Source organism: Rhinoraja longicauda, chromosome 8 (genome assembly GCF_053455715.1).
Source record: "Rhinoraja longicauda isolate Sanriku21f chromosome 8, sRhiLon1.1, whole genome shotgun sequence".
Taxonomy (NCBI): Eukaryota; Metazoa; Chordata; class Chondrichthyes; order Rajiformes; family Arhynchobatidae; genus Rhinoraja; species Rhinoraja longicauda.
The window spans coordinates 33161224-33180187 of NC_135960.1; the positions used below are offsets into that span (position 1 = coordinate 33161224).

The following is an 18964-nucleotide window of genomic DNA, read 5'->3' on the forward strand; positions in this document are numbered from 1 at the left end:
ACTTGCTCTTTGATGGTTAGCTTGTGTTCTTCAGTTACCAAACCTTCACCAAAGGGTGAGGTAAGAGCAGCTGCCCTTAAAATCAAGGTAGCATTTGACCAAGTGCAGCATTCAGGAGCCCTGGTAAAATGACCTCAATGCAAATCGAGGTGACAATTCTCAACTGATTTGTGTAAGAATGAAAGAGTTCAAGTATTTACAAAAGAAACAGGTCACAAAATGGTTGCCCGCTTCTTCTTGCACATTGTAAATTGCTTAGCTAAGCAGAAAGAGGTAAGCTGTGTCTAACCTTGAGAAGTACAACATGTACTACAAAAAAAAACAACTGACCTTTTAGTTGGCTTTGCTGAAAAAAAAAGCTGAGATTGCATTATTAAGAAAAAAAACTGACCTTTAGTTGGCTTTGCTAAAAAAAATAAGAAGAAATAAGACCATGTCCATATAAGATATTAAGAAGTCATCAGTAGGTCAATTTTTTTCTCGAAATAAAGCAATCTCAGCTTATTCTTATTTTTTTTTTAATAGTATAGAATAGTCAATGTTAAATAACTTTTAAAATGAGCTGAAGTTATTATACAACATGCAAAGTCTTGAAGAAACAATCTATGACACATATGAATAAACCAGCTGCCTTTAGGCATAATCCTCAAATTTAAATAAATGGCTGGTACAGCTTATTTGAATTACAATGTGGGCATAGTGGGACACCTGGTAGAGCCGCTGCCTCACAGCGCCAGGAACCCAGGTTCGATCCTGAAAAGTGGGATGACATAAAGCTATTGTGAACAGTTGATTAATGGTTGGTGTGGACCCGGTGGGCCGAAGGGCCTGTTTCCATGTTGTATCTCAAAAATAAACAAAGACTGATTGGTACATGTCTGGCAATGCTAGATCCTCTCTGATCTCAGAGTCAGACTCAGGTCAGCTAAGCATTTGGATGGTAGAGTGCATAAGCACACTAGGTGCAGTAGCCTTTTATGTGTGACCCTGCCCAAGAATCACCTGGGGTGCAAAGACGTAGCCGCAACGGGGCTGCCCATAGTCAGCGTGGCTTCACAGAGCAGCCACCCTGTATCAGACATCTGAAAACTGAACAGAGGCAAGATAGTTATATTATGCTTCAGCACAGTGGTAGCCAGGGGGCAGCCTGCATGCGCGTGCATGGAGTGGTGGACCGGTGGTGGGGATATGGTGCTTCACCCCATGCTTGAGGCTGGATGTTATGAACCGGGGGGTTATGATGTCGGGGAAATCGGCCAAGATCCTGGCGTACTCATTGTCGGAGGTCACCGAGGCGAGATGTGGCGCAGTCAATTCGGCGTGGCACAAGGCGATCGACTCGAAGGTCTCAGAATTGACGAGACGTTGTCCCTTCATGTCGATTAGCAGGGAGTGCGCCCGGAGGAAATCGGTGCCCAGCAGCGTTTGGGAGACATCAGCGATAGTAAAGGGCCACTTGAAGTGACAGGAGTTGAAGTTGAGCCTGATATTGCTGCCGTTGGCGGCAGCCAGAGAAGGCCCTCTTTCTGGAACGAGCGTTGGGCCCCAATGAGGGCAAAACACTGACCTCTGCTCCCGTGACCACCAGAAAACGCCGCCCCGAATGACAGTTCGATAGCAAAGTGGCTCAACCCGCCACATCTGCATGTTTCGGCACTGTATCTCTAGACTAAACTATGAGCTAATATTGCTTCTGATTCTGTTAAATTTTCTCCCAAAAATGTGACTGTTTCCCCACTGAGGTAAAAACATTAGGAAGAGAACATACAACCCATTCTGCCATTCAACTGAATCATGACTAATCAACTCTCACTATCTCCTTTATTCTATTTCCTTTAATACATCTACTTAAACATTTATTGATCGCAATCTGAAAAAGATTCAACTGATTCACGGCCAATTCCAAGATGTAATCATGGTTACAAATGCCAGTACAAGAGCAAAGGTGCCAGTTAATCATGATTAGCACACCACTAGAAGCAAGGAACTGCAGATACTGGTCTACAAAAAAAGAAACAAAATGCTGGAGTAGTTCAGCAGGACAAGCAGCACATCGAGAACATGGATGGGCAATGTTTCGGATTGGGCCATTCTTCAGACTCTGTTGGGATATGGGAGAAAGGGTCACCGCTAGTGGGAGATGAGAGAAGGAGTCATGACTAGTTGGACATAGGAGAAGGGAATCCAATGTTGTCCAGAGATGCTTCCTGACCTGCTGAGCTACTCCAGCACTGTGTCTCCTTCCAAAACCACCCCCCCCCCGTTTAGTATTGAAACATGGTCAGGTTATTTTAATTAATAAAAAGTTCCCATTTATAATTTTTGGAATATTCCTATTGCATGGTAATTGGGTAAAAGGCTCTAAACATTTGGGAATGTCAATCAATATCTAACTCTACACCCAATTTCATATTGGCTGCTCTTCTTTCAAACAGACTATTTGAAACTCTGTTACAAAATAGTTTTGTTTCATAAAATGGTATCATGTCACAGAGGTAAATTGCAACTAGTCAGCCTACATTTCTGTCTCGTTCTGTCAACTTCAAGGCCCTGGTTGTATTTACCTGGGAGACTCTGAGAAGTGTTTGGATAAGACGGCTATGCTGGGTCACCCCCATTTTTACCAAAGCGAAGAGGCTATACACCAAGTCATTACAGCTCATTAGCTGAGCTTCCTTCAAGGCCTTCTGGCATATCTTCTCAAAGAGTGGATGCTCGAACATCAATTTCTGTTCGTAATGTCTCTGATCATCTGACATTCTCTTTATCGTTTCCCACATGGTTGTCAGGGCATTGCTGGTATATTTCCAGGCCATTTTGGACTGTCCATACAAGTCTAACACATCACTGGGAGAGGTGCATTGTTGAAGCTCATTACAGAATTGTTCCCAAGATGTCCTCATCTCAGTTGGTGATGTGTTTTTCCACTCTGTGGAAGAACCCTCAGAGGTTGGTCCACGGTATTGAGATGATGTTCCTTTTGCTGAACTGCTGATGGAAGGATCAGATAAAACACTAGAATCTTTGGTGTCTCTGTCACAGTTATTTACATCTTCTGCTTCACTGGGAATTTGATGTATCCTTTCAGAATACTGGAAGCGGATTAATGTTAAGCCCATACAATTTCTCAGATGGCAAGATAAGCCATTTTGTTTCCTTAATGTCTCAAATCTATGTTTTTGGATCAAAGTATTGCAATTTTTGTAACCAGTTGCAGTACATCCTCGGGCGCGCAGTCTCAAAATCCTAAGAAGCCGACTTCCAGTTGGATGGATATTCATAATGAGGCGGTCAAACTAGCCCGAAACCAACTCGCATTAATTCACACAATGCAACACTGTTTTCTTTTCAACTGCTGAAAGAAAAAAAACATGGTTAATACTGCAGTAGTTATAAGAGCATTGTAAGCGACAACCTCGCGATTTCTCTACTCTTAACATTGATCGGTTTGCTGTCTTTGTCCTTCCAGGTGACTGAGTTTGAATATTTGAAATGTGTTGTCTGAAGAGCTTTGGTGAGTTGTTGCAACATATGTTGTAGTGGGGCTACCTTGGTAAATGTTGAAGTGGATCACATCACATTCAAAAACAAGAAGGCTATGGACTAGGTTGTGTAAGAAAATAACTGCAGATGCTGGTACAAATCGAAGATATTTATTTCACAAAATGCTGGAGTAACTCAGCAGGTCAGGCAACATCTCAGGAGAGAAGGAATGGGTGACGTTTCGGGTCGAGACCCTTCTTCAGACTGATGTCAGGGGGGCGGGACAAAGGAAGGATATAGGTGGAGACAGAAAGATAGAGGGAGAACTGGGAAGTGGGAGGGGAAGAGAGGGACAGAGGAACTATCTAAAGTTGTTACAAGTGGGGTTATTTTGTTCTTGCCCCCATGATGATTTAATGGTATGGAGGCCTTGCTAATCTGCCGTCTCACTGAGAGGAGTCAAGGCAGCTCAAGATAATCCATTCTGCTCATCACATTTATGTAAATAGCAATTTAGTCTCTCTGGACAATGTCTGAAGCTGGTGCACTGGGAGTGGATAAGGAATGTTGCATTATTCAATGCGAGCCCCCATAGGATATACAGTGGGAACCTTACTGCCTGCTCGTTTCAAACCAAAAGGCCTGGCACTGCAAAACATAATGGATCGAAAAAACACTCAAAGAGGGAGGTGAGCTGGGATGAGCGTGAGATGATGATCAATTCTTTGCCTGATGATGTCTTCTCCTTACTCCCATTCCCCAACATGGAGGTGGTCCAGAAAGCCACTCTTGAAGCACTAACTACTGAGAGTTTGTCCTATTCCCCTGCTCTATCACTTCTGCACTACAAGTTTACTTCCCTCAAATGCTCAAGGGATTCCTGTTCGAAATCATTCTTGTGAACAGCAACCTCCTGTTATGAGTGGCTCATGAAGGCAGAATTGAGGAGTAATCAAGAATGGTGATTATGTGCTTTCAATACCAGACACATGCCAACATCCTGTGAAAAATGGACAACATCTACTGGACAGCATGTCAGCTGTACCTCAATGGGCACTGCTTTGAGTAAGATGGTCGCATCAATCAACATTAAAAAAATCCCAACATCTGGTCGTACTACATTGGCGTGATCGGGCAGGTATTTCCTATTTCCAACATCCCCACAATTGTGGAGGTACAATAAGCATGGATGCTGAAACCTTGAGCAAAACAATGCTGGAGGAACGCAGCAGGTCAGGCAGCATCTGTGGAGGGAATGGACAGTTTCGGTTGGGACCCTTCTTCAAACTAATAGGAGTTGGGGGAAGAGAAACCCACACTTGTCTCCCATCTCCCTTTAATCCTTCCTCTTCCGCCACCCCATCTCTTTCCACTCATATACCTCCCTCCATTATTACATTTCACTCCTCCTCGTCTCTCCTTAGACTAGATCTCCTCCAGTACTGAAGTGGAGGCAAATCTTGAAGTGTTGAAATTACTCATGGTCCACGTTCTCCAGAAATGCTGCCCGACCCGCTGAGTTACTCCGGCACTTTGTGTCCTTTCGCAAGCAAGTCATCATCGATCCAGAGGGGAGGCACATGTTGCAGTCAGGGCCCTGGGGTGCACATTATTTATGGTGGTGCGTTGGGGTTGATCTAACCCGTCAAATTGTAGTAATGGCAATACCTCTGAACATGAAGCAGACCATGGCCAACAATCGGGGGGTATTCCACCCGCTGACTCCAAACGCTGACCCGCACTTATCGCGGGCCCGAGGGTGCCCCGGAGAGTCCGCCCTCGATCTCTGCCGCCCGCGTCTGCCTCAACCTTCCTCCTTTCAGGAAACGCTCACGCTCTACCGGAGGGAGTGACCGATGCGAAAGCCTCCAGTTCCCGGGTTTAAACATCTCCTTCCCCACCTCACCTCCATCGCATCCCTGGCCGCCGCCATCTTCGAATTTAAACTGACCCGGTGGAGGCGGAGCGGTTGACGCTGCGTCACCGGCTCAACTGCCGATGATGAAACTCGTATTACTAAATCCAGCTGTAACTTATTCCATCGTGGTGCCCAAATTGTTTCTGCCTTTTCACTGTTAGTGTTCGTCATTGCTCTGATCTTAAAAAATACGTTGAGTGCGTTCAGGGGTGAAATTCGGAAAGTACTCATTCAAAATCGGCTTGCGTTTTAGAGATGGATTGATCCGTGTGAACCAGAGATACGAAAAGATGCTCGACTGAGGTGCAATTCTGGTCGCCCCATTACAGGAATGATGTGGAAGCTTTGGAGAAAGGTGCAGAGGAGATTGATCAGAATGCTGGCCGAATTAAAGGGTTTTGGCTACAGGGAGAGGTGGGATAGACTTGGATTGTTTTAGTCTCGTTTAGTTTATTGTCACGTGTACCACCGAGGTACTGTCATATGTTGAAAGACTGGAGCGGCTGGGCTTGTATACACTGGAATTTAGAAGGATGAGAGGGGATCTTATCGAAACATATAAGATTATTAAGGGGTTGGACATGTTAGAGCCAGGAAACATGTTTCCAATGTTGGGGGAGTCCAGAACCAGGGGCCGCAGTTTAAGAATAAGGGGTAGGCCATTTAGAACGGAGATGAGGATAAGCTTTTTCAGTCAGAGACTTGTAAATCTGTGGAATTCACTGCCTCAGAAGGCAGTGGAGGCCAATTCTCTGAATGCATTCAAGAGAGAGCGAGATAGAGCTCTTAAGGATAGCGGAGTCAGGGGGTATGGGGAGAAGGCAGGAACGGGGTACTGATTGAGAATGATCAGCCATGATCACATTGAATGGTGGTGCTGGCTCGAAGGGCCGAATGGCCTACTCCTGCACCTATTGTCTACAGTGACAAGCTTTTGTTGCGTGATAATCTGTCAGCGCAAGACAATACATGGTTACAATCGAGTAGGGGTGCCAACTTACTCACTCCCAAATACGGGACAAGGTAACGTCACCGCCCCGTGACCCACGTGACCTCACCCAGCCAGCGGCCACGTGCTCCCGCTCCACCAATGGTGGCCGCCCGGGCCGGGATCCTACGCAACCTCCGCTAGGTGGCGCCGGGGCCTCCGGACTTACACTGTTCGAATCTACACTGAAGGTAGACACAGATTTTAACTAGCATCTGCAGTTTTTTTCCTACTACACTGTCTGGGCCTACAACGTCCGAGCCTACAGCGCCCCCCCATTAATGATTTGATTGTAGCTGTGAAGCAGATCAATTATTGAGTATACTGAGACAAACGGAATGACTGGACTAAATCCGGGAAGTTTCAAAAGAGTTATCACATGGTTATTCCCCTATAATTATAATGAGAACGACCACAGCATCAATAACCAACATTGTAAGATTTCATTCATCTTTATTCATACATTAATTCTGTTACATTTAAATATATATTATATAAAATAAATAACTTGTTTTCTACAATGTACCAGTGGATTGTAGAATCCCAAGGGGTTACAGCACCAGATGGCCATTCAGCCCATCATACCCAAATCAGATCTTTGAGTGCTGTTTAGTTAAGACTCCTTTATCTTCTAAACCAACTGTCCCCCACCACCCACTCAAAGCCCTGCAAATCTTCTACAATTATTTATCCAATTCCCTTTGATCACTATTATCCCTTTCCTTTCAGCCAATGTGCCTCAAATCACCATTCACAGTGCATAAGTACAAACCAAATCCTCATCCTCTCTGTTCTGCCAATTGTTTTAGGTGTGTGTACTCTGCTTACCTGCATTCCAACCAGGGGGAACCATTTCTCTCTTCACCATTTATCGCACCCCCTCACAATTTTCAACACCTGTTTCCTTTTTAGCCTCTTCTCTGCAGAGAATATTTAGCATTGTGAAATGTCTAGATACCTTCCACCTAGTTTTTAACATATCCATTTCTATTTTCTGTTTTCTGTAGGTTGACCATAAAACACCCTTGAGTTCTGTATGCAACCATCTTCATGTCCTGGCTTATCAGTAATCCATACATTAATTTTTTTTTAATGTGGCTTTTATAATCTCTGGAGTTTCTCTTAAGTCATTTATACAGGCCATCCTTGGGTAATGAACTGGCTCCATTTTCATAAGTGTCCAGAAGACAACTTTGTCCATAAGTCAGAAAATACACAAATATCATTCAATATGGTACCACTGTATTGCAATGAATGGCATCAAAAGCAGATAAGACTGATAAGAAAGATGAATATGAAAAGTAGGGAGAGAGAAAACCATTTCTGACATCTGTTGGAATGAACATATATACCCTATGCAGACTTGAATCTAATAATATGGGAATTCAATCATTTGTATGAGTGTCTGTAAGACAAGTATTCTTAACCTAGGAAATAGCCTGTATTAAATGTATATGGTTGTATGCAGTAAGATCAGAGAGAGTCCAGTGCTACATATGATGCTGCTGGAGAAGGCAACATATAATGAACTCTTTGGAAGAAGTAAAACACAAAGCGCTGGAGTAAATCAATGGGTCAACCAGCATCTGTGGAAGGAACGTTTTGGGTCAGGACCCTTCTTCAGACTTGAAAGTTTATCACCAATTTCACCTTTGTTACTGGGTCAATGTCCTGGGATGGTCTAGCAGCAGATGATGGGAGCTAATTCATTGCAAGTGCATCAGCGGTTCAGGAAGTCTAGTGGTGCCTTCATTTTACAGAGTCTTAAGTCATACAGTTGTACAGCACAGAAAAGGGTCTTTCCATCACGTCCATGCTGAGCTTTTATCCATCTACTTTAATCCCATTTGCCAACATTATGTCCTTGCCCATTCAAGTGCCCATCTAAATATCTCTTCAATGTAATGATCGTATCTGATTCCACCACCTCCCCTGGCAATGAATTCCATATATCAACCACTCTGCATAAAAAACCTTCCCCTCAAACCCTTTTTAAACCTTCCTTGCACCTTAAATCTATGCAATCTTATTTTTCATAGCCCTGCCCATGGGAAAAAAAAGATTCTGCCTATCTACCCTGTCTATGTTACTCATAATCTTGTATATTTCTATCAGGTCAGTCCTCTGCATTCTTTGCTCCAGGGAAAAGAACCCTAGCATATCCAATCCCTTCCCATAACTGAAGCCCTCCAATCCAGGCAACATCCTGGTGAATCTCCCCAATACCCTCTCCAGTACAACCGTGCCCTTCCCATGTTGTCGTGACCAAAACTATGCCCAATTCTCCAAGCTTGGCCTAACCAGTGTTTTGAGAGCTTTCAAGAGTGGGTATATTGTACTCCGAGCAGGGAATCAAAATATCTTATCATCTCAGCCTGTTCCTGCACTGAATTATGTCAATGGATATGAGCCAGCATCCAAGCAAGAGGAGTCTCCACACTACCTGTGGTACATGTCTTGTCTGGCCCACCATGCACAACAGTAACTATAATTTAAAATTAAACATTGCGCTCTGTAACTAAGTCAAGAAACGAGGTCTGATCATTTCTATGTCATTGCTGTTGAGTCACAAACAGCACTCCTCACAATATGTGAGGCATCAGGGGGTTTTACCACCGATGACAGAAGACTCCCCCTGTAATACCTCAAAGCAAGGAATGATGGTATTAACTGAGCCCTTGAACGGTTAATGTTCACCTTGATGCTCCTCAAGAGGGCCTGCTCCAAACAGAATAGTCCTGGAGTAAAATATCATCGGGAACAAATTCCACAATTGTGGAATCATCTCTGACACGTATTGGTTAGGTACACATCTTATGTCAGGTTGGGGGCTGAGCAGCTATCAGACTACATAGGAGTTAGTGGGTATATGGAGCAAGTTGCCAGAGGAGGTAGTTGAGGCAAGTGTTATAACAACATTTAAAATACATTTGGACAGGTACATGGATAGGAAACGTTTAGAGATATGGGCCAAATGCAACATGTGGGACTAGCGTTGATGGGGCATCTTGGTTGGCATGGACGTTGAGCTGAAGGGCCGGTTCCCATGCTGTAGGTTTCTATGATTCTACAGGACCTCCATGTACATAACATACACAAGAAAGTGTTTGGAAGACCTGCGGGATGGATTTACCAGCTGCTGCAAGGATGCAGGCATCTTCTGCTGCTTGGGAACTTGGCCAAGGCCCCGTTTCCCACTTACAATGTCGGGTTATGAGCAGTTCTCAGGAATGGAACACTGCCATAACCTGGGGACGACCTGAATCAACTTTAACATTCCATGCTTCTTGGCTTATCTCCAGATACCTCTTTACTTAACTTCAACCAGTCCTGATAAGGAGGAGGAACACTGGCTGCCCATATCAGGAGCTCTGTGGTCCCATTGCCAAGTCAGATTCAGGAGACTGAGGCTCAGATCTTGGATGCTGTCCAGTTGAAAGGTTGTGTGCCGATGGGTGAAGCTATTCAAAGTGCTGTTGCGTACACTACCATGTTAACAAATGTTCTCCCACCACTCTGACAGCCAGACTGCTCACCAGACCACGTCTTCCCACCACATTCTTCCCCGAGCAGTGGAACAGTTAACTGTGACTTTACCACCTCATCTGACCAGTAAATAACCTGCACATCATTTCACCACTTCATAGTTCACACCAAGGTGAGAATGTGAAAATGCAAGCAACAGTACTTAAAAAAATAGTTTACAAATTTTAGGGATAAAAAGTTGTGATCAGGCAATTGAAAGGCAGTTAAAATATTCATATCTGCAGTTGCTTCCCTTTTACTTAAGGGTCTAGGAGTAAGAATACAACCTTCTTAGAGAAATGCTATGTATATATAGGAAAGCTTAAAATCAATCTATTTCCTCAATCAGCCAAACATTTCTAGGAAGTTTCATATCATGAGCAGAGTCCAGATTACAAAAGCACCACACTGGAGAGTTTGCACATATTTCTGTGTCAGATATCATTTTGAACATTTAACAATTTTTAAAAAAGAGGGTTGATCCTTTTTTGATAAATTATCATCTCTAGTGAAGGGACAACATGATGAGAGGCAGGCTGCCAAGATCACGGAGCTTCACAATGCATCAGTTTGTTCTTTAAAAAAAAAGAAAGTTGAGGCACAAATAAAAAATAAACTAATCATTCCTCATTCATACCATTTGAAGTTGAAAGAGAAACAGTAATATTTCATGTTAAGGCCTTTTGAGGAGACTTGTCTTTGGTGCATTCTACAATTCCATATAAAAACTGGGTTCCACTTTCACCCATATCATTATCACCTGATTGAATCAAATAACTGATCTGGGAGCTGCACCTGGGTTAGAACTTGAAACATCGGTCCAGGTGTGACTAGCAGCTCCAAGCCTGATGTCCTTTGATGTTTTGTGTTGTATAGTTCTCCAGCGCAATCCTAGAAACTGATTAGAATTCCAACCAAATTACAGGTTTGTTTCAGTCCACATCCAGTCTCTTCTTTGGAAGAATAGCTCCAATGATATAGCAAACAGGCCGCAAGGCGCTGCTTAGGAATGGCAGAGGTTTCTTCAGTTCTGTACATTGAAAACACTGTTGAGAATCAAAGGTAGTGGGTATGTTACTTCTCCCATTCCAGTGCTTCATCCACAATGAACTCGGAGTGAGAGACGCCAATCTGGGCTCCTCACCACCCGAATGAACTAATTGTTGCTGTCAAGATGTACCTTTAATTTGGACTTGCTATAAAGGAAAGATGAGACATTTATCAGTGATTGTTGGTGATGGGACAGCTTTTATCCATCGTATATGAAATCTTAAATAAAGCAACCTCAGCAAAGCAGCTCTGCTTGGCAGAGAGTAGCTTGATGCATTTTATGGAGAGCTGAATCAATGGCACTGGGGAGTCCGGCTCCCCTATTCCCTCTAAACAGGGCCGTCTTAACGCATGGGCCTGATGGGCACTTGCCCGGGGCCCCACGAGCTTATATGTTTAATTTTATCGACCATTTACATTTTTATTCCTGTGAGTAGTTGTCGTAGGGGCCCCAGTACACTGTTTTGCCCGGGGCCCATAATGCTGTAAGGATGGCCCTGCCTCTAAATCCAACCTATTAGTGCTCGCGGGTGCGTCAACACTGTGTGCTGAGGAGGGGTTGCGCAAAACATAAAATAAATAGAGACTGCTCTCAGAAGAAATAGTTTGTCCGTCCAGGAAGATTCTCTGAATCTTGTCGACCTTCTTTCATCGATAGGTACAGTCTGCAATTAGCCAGTTTTTCCAGGCACTGATGTGTGGTCACATGGGAAGTAAACAAAGTAACAAATTTGTAAAAGAAAATTACTTGAAACTCCTTCACCAATTATACTCCGGCACCGTTGATCATAGCATAGCTTCCAGGCCCAGGTTTTCAGCATTTTCTCTCCTCTTACGATAGTTCTAAAATACTACCAAACAAGGTGCCCAACAACAACAAAAATGCTTCACTCAAAGTAAGCAGGATTGTCTCTCTTGATATATAACCTGGTTCACTGAGGTAAATTAGTTCCACTATAAAACCCCTGGAGTGACTGGCCGTCATGTTCACAAGTTTTCTATTCCATTTTGATCTGTGAAGCTTTGGCCACGTTACTTCTTGGGTCAATAGACTTTCAGTTTAAGCACCTTAGAAATCCGTTCCTTCGCACTAGAATAGATGAGGTATGAGCCTTCTTCTGTGTTGAACTGTTCCCAGTCTGTACAGCCATACGTTGGGAGGTGATGGACCGGAACAAAACTTTCAAAACCCTGCCACCTGCAAGAAAATTAAATCTCTGAAACCACGTCCAATTTTACTTTGGAGTGTAGAAAGACAGCTCAAGAAAGACAGTGTAATTTTTGTGTTTGTGTAACAAATTAGCATTCCAAGACACTACACAGGAGTTTTAGCAACCAAAATGTGACCTAAAGCCACATAAGAAGATATTAGAAATAAGTAAAGCAGTAGGTTTAAAGCAGCATCTTAAGAAGGGGAAAGAGAGATTGAGCATCAGAGACATTTTGCAAGAACTTCTGGCTTCAATGGCTGTAAGACAGCAGCCAGTGACTGGGTGATTTGAAGTCAGGGATAAGCAATTGAAAAATGTGGAGACTACAAATGTTTTTTATGGGCTGGATGGGGAGAAGAGGAGACCATTCAAAAGTTTGGGAAAATAGGAAGAAGGATTTAAAACTCAATCTGCTGTCAGGATGAGAGCCAGTGTAGTTCAGAGAGCACAGAGGGCATGAACAGGAGTTGCTGTGAATATGTTCACATCCAACCTTCTCTTGACAGATGTGCTCACCTGTATATAACACTGTTTAAAAAAAACTTGGAGCCATCAAATGAGTTTGCCACAACCAGGAAGCTGTCGTCGCCCACTGTGAAGAACTCCCAGTCAACTGCACTGTAACACAAAGATGAGAGGTGATGAGCCTGTGGTCCAGACCCTACTCCCTGCCATTCATCATGTGCCATTCATCATGTGCCATTCATCCCTGGTTCTTTCAGGATACTTCATTTTCAGGTTGCAATCATACTTTGGGATCCACTTATACTCAGGCTCCATTCATATTTCAGTCTCCATTTATGCAGTGGCTTCAAACCCAGATCCCATTCACACTCAGGCTTATGTTCTGTTGACAGTAATAGTTTAAGCCGTGGTGGGTCTGGCAGAGTGGAACCACCTCCTCTGTCAGAAAAGCCCAAAACAAGATAATAATAATAATAATATATTCCTTTATTCGTCCCACACCGGGGAAATTTACAGATTCAACCTTAACGTAGAGCTGCGAACATTCAGAGGTGAAGTCAGGAAGCATTTCCTCACCGAAGGTCACAGTCATTGGCATACGGCATGAAACAGGCCCTTCAGCTGAACTCTTCCATATCAGGATTTGTACTTGAACCAGTCTCATTTGCCTGCATTTCTCTATATCTCTCTAAACCTTTCCTATCCATGTAGTGTCTAAACGTCTTTAAATAATACCATTGTACCTACTTCTACAACTTCTTCTGGCAGCTCATTCCATAGAGGCATCATCCTTTGCATGAAGAAATTGCTCCTTGGGCCTCTTTTAAATCTTTCCCCTTTCACCTTAAATCTATGCCTTCAGGTTCTGGACTTCCCTACCCTGGAAAAAAGTGACTATTCACTTTATCCATGCTTCTTATGATTTTATATACGTCTACAAGGTCACCTCTCAGCCTCCAAAGCTCCAGTGAAAATCATCCTAGCCTACCGAGCTTCTCCCAATAACAACTCCCTGAGTCCTGATCACATCTTGATAAATCTTTTCTGCACTGTTTTTGCAGCTTAATGACACTCTTCCTCTAGTAGGGGGGCCAGAACTGCATACAATACTCCAAATGTGGTCTCACCAACGTCATGTACAGATGTAACACAAAGTCCCACCTTATATGTTCAATACCCTCCCTAAAGAAGGCAAGCATGCCAAACATCTTCACCACCCTTTTTACCTATGTCACCATCTTCAGGGAACTGTGCATCTGACCGTCGCAGCTGCGGCTTGCCTGCAGTCCGTCTGTCTTTTGTGTTTTTTGTTGTTTTTGTCTGAATTGTAGTTTTAATATGATGTAGTGTTGTATGTTATGTTTTTGGGGGGGGGGTGGGAGGGAACGGGAACTGTAAAATTCTCTCTCCCGAACGGAGACGTGACCTTTGTTTCTGTGTCGTGTCTCTGTTCCCGTTGCGGCCTACCAGCGGCCATGCACCTGGGACCACCTGGGGCTCTGGTTCGCAGAGCCCGCGGTCCGGACTCACCACCTGCGGCGCTGGCTGCCTGCGGATGCTGCGGGAGCATGGTTATTTTGGTAACATGGCGCATTGGGTAGAGGTTGGCTTTGTGATTTGAGGGTAGGGGGAGATGGTCTCGAAGGAAGAAGTGATATGAGGGAACCGACTCAGTCCAACTCCCGGCTCCGATCTGGGACTTGTTCAGGGAAGTCCCTCTAGATCAGAGAATGCAACATTACTTACACCCGGGCTGCAGCACACTACAGAACCAAGCATCCTGATTCAACCTTGTATCGGCATCAACTCTAGAGACTAGAGACTGCAATACTGGATTTTTTTAGCAAAAAAAACCACGTGGACCAATAGCACCTCATACAGTATCTGCAGAGGGAATTGGACAGAAAATGTTTTGGGTCAGGATTCTTCTTCAGACTGATGGAGTAGAATGAAGATAAATGTCAGAAAGAGGTGAGGGGAAGGGGTAGAGCAAGTGCTGGCAAATGATGTTTGGTTCCAGGTAAGGAGTGGCTGATTTACAGATGAGTCAGATGGGCGAGAGAATGGTGCAAAGAGTAACCAAGGCTGGAAGTGATGTGGAGAAGACAAAAGAGTGTCATTGGTGGAAACTGATAAAGTGGAAACTGATAAACTAATAAACAGGAACGTGGAGAGTGCATCAGGCAACGCCATTGTGTCTGATGCAGAGAATACATGGGTATTGGAAGCACATTTGGTGACTGCAAATGCCAGGTTGAAATTTTGACATAATGTAATTCTGCCTGCATTTTACTCTGAGAAAAAAAACACAATTTTCAAATCTGTAGCACTAGAAATATTTTTTAAAGCGCATCGTTTGAATTTCCAGCTAATGTAAACTGAGAAATGTGAGGAGGAGCTGCACCTCAGCCACCAGGTGGCTCTGCTGCTCACAAAGCTCAGTCCTGGTTTGGTGGCTGGTGCAGTTCCTGAGCACTGAGGTCCAACAGGAACTCTTTCTGAAATTCTTTCTGACAGCAACTTGGAACAATACCTTGCCTGGGAGATTATGCGATACAGTTATTGCACAATGAATCATTTTGACATGGAATGTGCTCTCTGAAGGGTAGATAAAGATTAAAATTTGGCTTTCAAATGTCAAGTCAAGTCAAGTTTATTTGTCGCATACACATACAAGATGTGCAGTGAAATGAAAGGTCACCCACAGTCCAGCAATAGAGCAATAAAAATAAACAATTTCACACACAATCACAACCAACACAAAACAACAAAAAAAGAAACATCCATCACAGTGAGTCTCCTCCAGTCACCTCCTCACTGTGATGGAAGGCCAGAATGTCTTCTCTTCCCCTGCCGTCTTCTCCCGCAGTCAGGCTGTTGAAGTTGTCACGTTCCAGGCCGCGCCGGACGGTGAAAGGTCCACAGCGGGCCGACCCAAGCCCCGCGATTCGGGGCGGGCGAAGACGCTGCCGCTGCACGTCAGGTCGTGGCTCCCGACATTGAAGTCCCCGCCGGGCAAAGAAAATCCCGCGGCCTATTTCAGGCCTCGCCAGACGGTGAAAGGTCCGCGGCGGGCTGACCCAAGCCTCGCGATTTGGGGCAGGTGAAGACGCTGCTGCTGCTGGAACTCCCGAAGTCGGCCCCCACCCAGGGGCCTGCGAGCTTCCGACGTACACGTGGCCCGCGCCGAAGCGTCCGGAGCCTCCGAAGGCGAGTCGCAGCCGCTCCCGCAACGCCACCACAGCCTCCGAAGGCAGCCAGCTCCGCAGATGGTAAGTCCAGTCCGCGGGCTCTGCGAACCAGAGCCCCAGGTGGTCCCAGCTGGAGGCCGCCAGCTCCAGGTGTTTGGCCGATGGTAGGCCGCAGAAGGAACGGAGACATGACCCAGAAAAAAAAGGTCGCGTCTCCGTTCGGAAGAGACAATTTTACAGTTTCCCCCACATAGTACACAACCACAAAAAACGACATCACATCTAAACACTACAATCAAGACAAAAAAACAACATAAAACACAAAGACAGACGGACTGCAGGTGAGCCGCAGCTGCTAGGGCAGCGCAGGGAATGGGAATTAAATTCGAAACAGTAAAAAAGTTGCAGGGTTGCATGGAAGAGTGTGGAAGTGGGACAAACTGAGGGGCTCTCTCAAAGAGTTGTCACGGGAATGATGAGCCAAATAACCTCCTGTACACCTGATTCTCAATGTAATACTGTGAGCCTGATACCACCTGAGAGTTCAACTAATACTGTATCATTGCAGCTTTTAATTCCGTTTAGATAGTCAGCAGTATTCTTTGATTCAAAGCTCATCATAGTTATTGGAAAATACACCCTGGTCAAATTAATGCAAGGAAGAAGCTATTTGCACATGGAACATTTGGTTTTATTTCCAATGCTACAGATTTGATGGCGCCTTTCCGTGGCGACTTATTGCAAGTACCACAACAGCAAAAAAAAAATGTTGTGCTGCTCATAGAGTCATAGAGAGTCATAGAGTGTGGAAACAGGCCCTTCGGCCGAACATGCCCACACTGGCCAACATGTCCCAGCTACACTAGTCCCGCCTGCCCATGTTTGGTCCATTATCCCTCCAAACCTGTCCTATCCATGTTGCACTGCTGCAACTAAGAATTTCATTGTTCTGTTTTGGAACATATGACAATAAAACTCTTGACTCTTGAAAATCTTTCTAAGTTAGATTTCCAACATTTGTAAACTCCTGCAGATACTGATATCTAGAGTCTCCAAACCCTCCCTGAGTTGATTGTTCGACCAGTGCATTGTTGCTTCCTTTTGATCCATACATGGAACATTTGGTTTTATTTCCAGTGCTACAGATTTAATAGTGCCTTACTGTGGCAACATATTGCAAGCAGCACATCAGCAAAGAATTAAATGTATATATTTTTTGTGCTGCTGCAAGTAAGAATTTAATTGTTCCGTTTTGGGACATTTGACAATAAAACCTTGAGGGTCTTGAAAATCGCTAATTTAAATTTCCAACATACGTAAAATCCTTCAGATACTGATATCTAGAGAGATTGTCAGGATAGTGTGATTTCAACCCCTAGAGTCTCCCTACCCTTCCTGAGTTGATTGTTCGACAAGTACATTGTTGCTTCCTTTTGATCCGTATGTAAGACGGATCTAAACTCAGGGCATGTAGTCTCAATGGACTCTCCATCCTAAAGGGGAAATTGCTTCAGAGAGCTGTTGTGGTCTAGTCATTCACAGTCATTGAGATGGATACAGTATGGAAATTAAATCCACAATGACCATCAATCCTACACCAATCCTACATCAGATCCCACCACCCACCCTCGCACAAAGAAAGATTTACAGCAGACAATTCACATGTTATCCCACATGTTTTTAGAATGTGGGAGCCAACTGGAGCACCCAAGGGAAACCCACGCAGAGGCAGGGAGAATGTGCAAAGTCCATCAGACAGTCAGCGATATTAGGATTGAACCTGATTCTCTAGCATTGTGAAGCAATGGCTCTACCCACTGCGTCACTGTTCTATTAAGAGAGTTCAGTGCTGAGATAGGTTAGGAAAATGCAGTGCAATGTTGATCAGGCAGGGTGATGGAGCAGTGCTCAGGCTCTCGCTAAAAGGTAAGGCAAACTTCCCCTGCTGCTATCTCTGAAGGCCTGCACACTGCATGTTGGAACAGGAACAGGCGTTTCGGCCCCATAAACCTGTTCTGCCATTCAATAGGATCATGGCAGGATTTGACTTTCCTCAAGCCAACAAGATGTTAAAGATAGGTACCGTTTGCTGGCTTGGGTAAATGTAAAACATCCCACTGTAGTGTTCTCTCTAATCAAGGTATCTCCTTTAACCAAAGTCACAGAAGCAAACTCACTGCTCCATATCTCTGCTGTTTACAAGATCACATATCAGCAACTGGTCATTGAAGGTAGAGGAGATAATAGCCAGTCTGATCAACGTAAATAACATACCTGTAAGTGGGGATGTCCTGAAACTTGACAAACATCTGGGCAGTGATGTTAAGTTCATAGATGGTGGAATTGATGTTGAAGGAGTTGATTCCGTTTGATGACCCTGTCTGATAGCTCTGACTGTTGGCAACTGCGAGGAAGACTCTTCCTTCAACACGGAAAATCTCCCAGTCTGTAGCACCATATGTCTGTGAGAAAAGAAAGGCTTATTTTTCTACTTCTATTAGAGATGCTGCCTCAAAACGGCAGCCAGCATCATCAAAGACCCATTCCACCCAGGCCACACTCTCATTTTGCTCCTACCATTGGGAAGAAGGTATAGGTTCAAGAATAATTTATTTCGCACATCCATCAAACTCTTGAACACTTCAACAAACTAACTAAAATATGAACTATGGACTGTCATGGTTGAACTTCAGGGACTTTGGGCTTTTTTGCACTAATACTGGGTTTATTAATTTATTGCTTTTTTTTCTTATTTGTTATCTATGAGTTTTGCGTTTACAGGACTGTGATGCTGCTGCAAGTTTGACGTTCATTATTCCATTGTCAGTACATATGACATTTAAATACTCTGGGTGAGAATTTAGAAAGCATGATAAGTAACTTTGCAGATTACACTAAAGTGGGTGGTAGATTTCAGCAGGATCTTGACCAAGTGGGCTGAGGAATGGTTAATGGAGTTTAATGCAGCTAAGTGTGAGGTGTTGTATTTTAGGAAGTTAAACTAGGGCTGGACCTACACAGTGAATGACAAGGCCCTGGGGCCCTGTAGAGCAGAGGGATCTAGTAGTGCAGGTAGTGGCTTCACAGGTAGATAGAGTGATCAAGGCTTTCAGCACAATTCCAAGGTCCTCAT

The 18964-nt window shown here is 44.2% G+C and overlaps 2 protein-coding genes across 6 annotated transcripts in view; both read right to left on the reverse strand.

Moving 5' to 3' along the window:
• The window catches only part of fastkd2 (FAST kinase domains 2), a 33173-nt gene extending 27691 nt beyond the window's left edge, over positions 1 to 5482 (reverse strand). Inside the window, exons 1-2 of one of the 5 annotated variants that reach the window (XM_078403574.1) lie at positions 5390 to 5482; positions 2565 to 3355 (exon numbers count right to left, since the gene is read on the reverse strand). In XM_078403574.1, coding sequence (XP_078259700.1) covers positions 2565 to 3281 — 717 coding nt within the window. In that variant the 5' untranslated portion in view covers positions 3282 to 3355; positions 5390 to 5482. Of the gene's footprint in view, positions 1 to 2564; positions 3356 to 4880; positions 5110 to 5151 lie in introns of those variants that run through there. The other 4 variants (XM_078403575.1, XM_078403573.1, XM_078403576.1 and 1 more) reach the window with 4 other exon arrangements.
• Positions 5483 to 12008: 6526 nt separating this feature from the next.
• LOC144596245 (thrombospondin-type laminin G domain and EAR repeat-containing protein-like) overlaps positions 12009 to 18964 on the reverse strand; it is a 45277-nt gene continuing 38321 nt past the window's right edge. Inside the window, exons 10-12 of the mRNA XM_078404456.1 lie at positions 18106 to 18293; positions 12692 to 12793; positions 12009 to 12162 (exon numbers count right to left, since the gene is read on the reverse strand). Of these exons, the coding sequence (XP_078260582.1) occupies positions 12009 to 12162; positions 12692 to 12793; positions 18106 to 18293 (444 nt within the window). The remainder of the gene's footprint in view (positions 12163 to 12691; positions 12794 to 18105; positions 18294 to 18964) is intronic.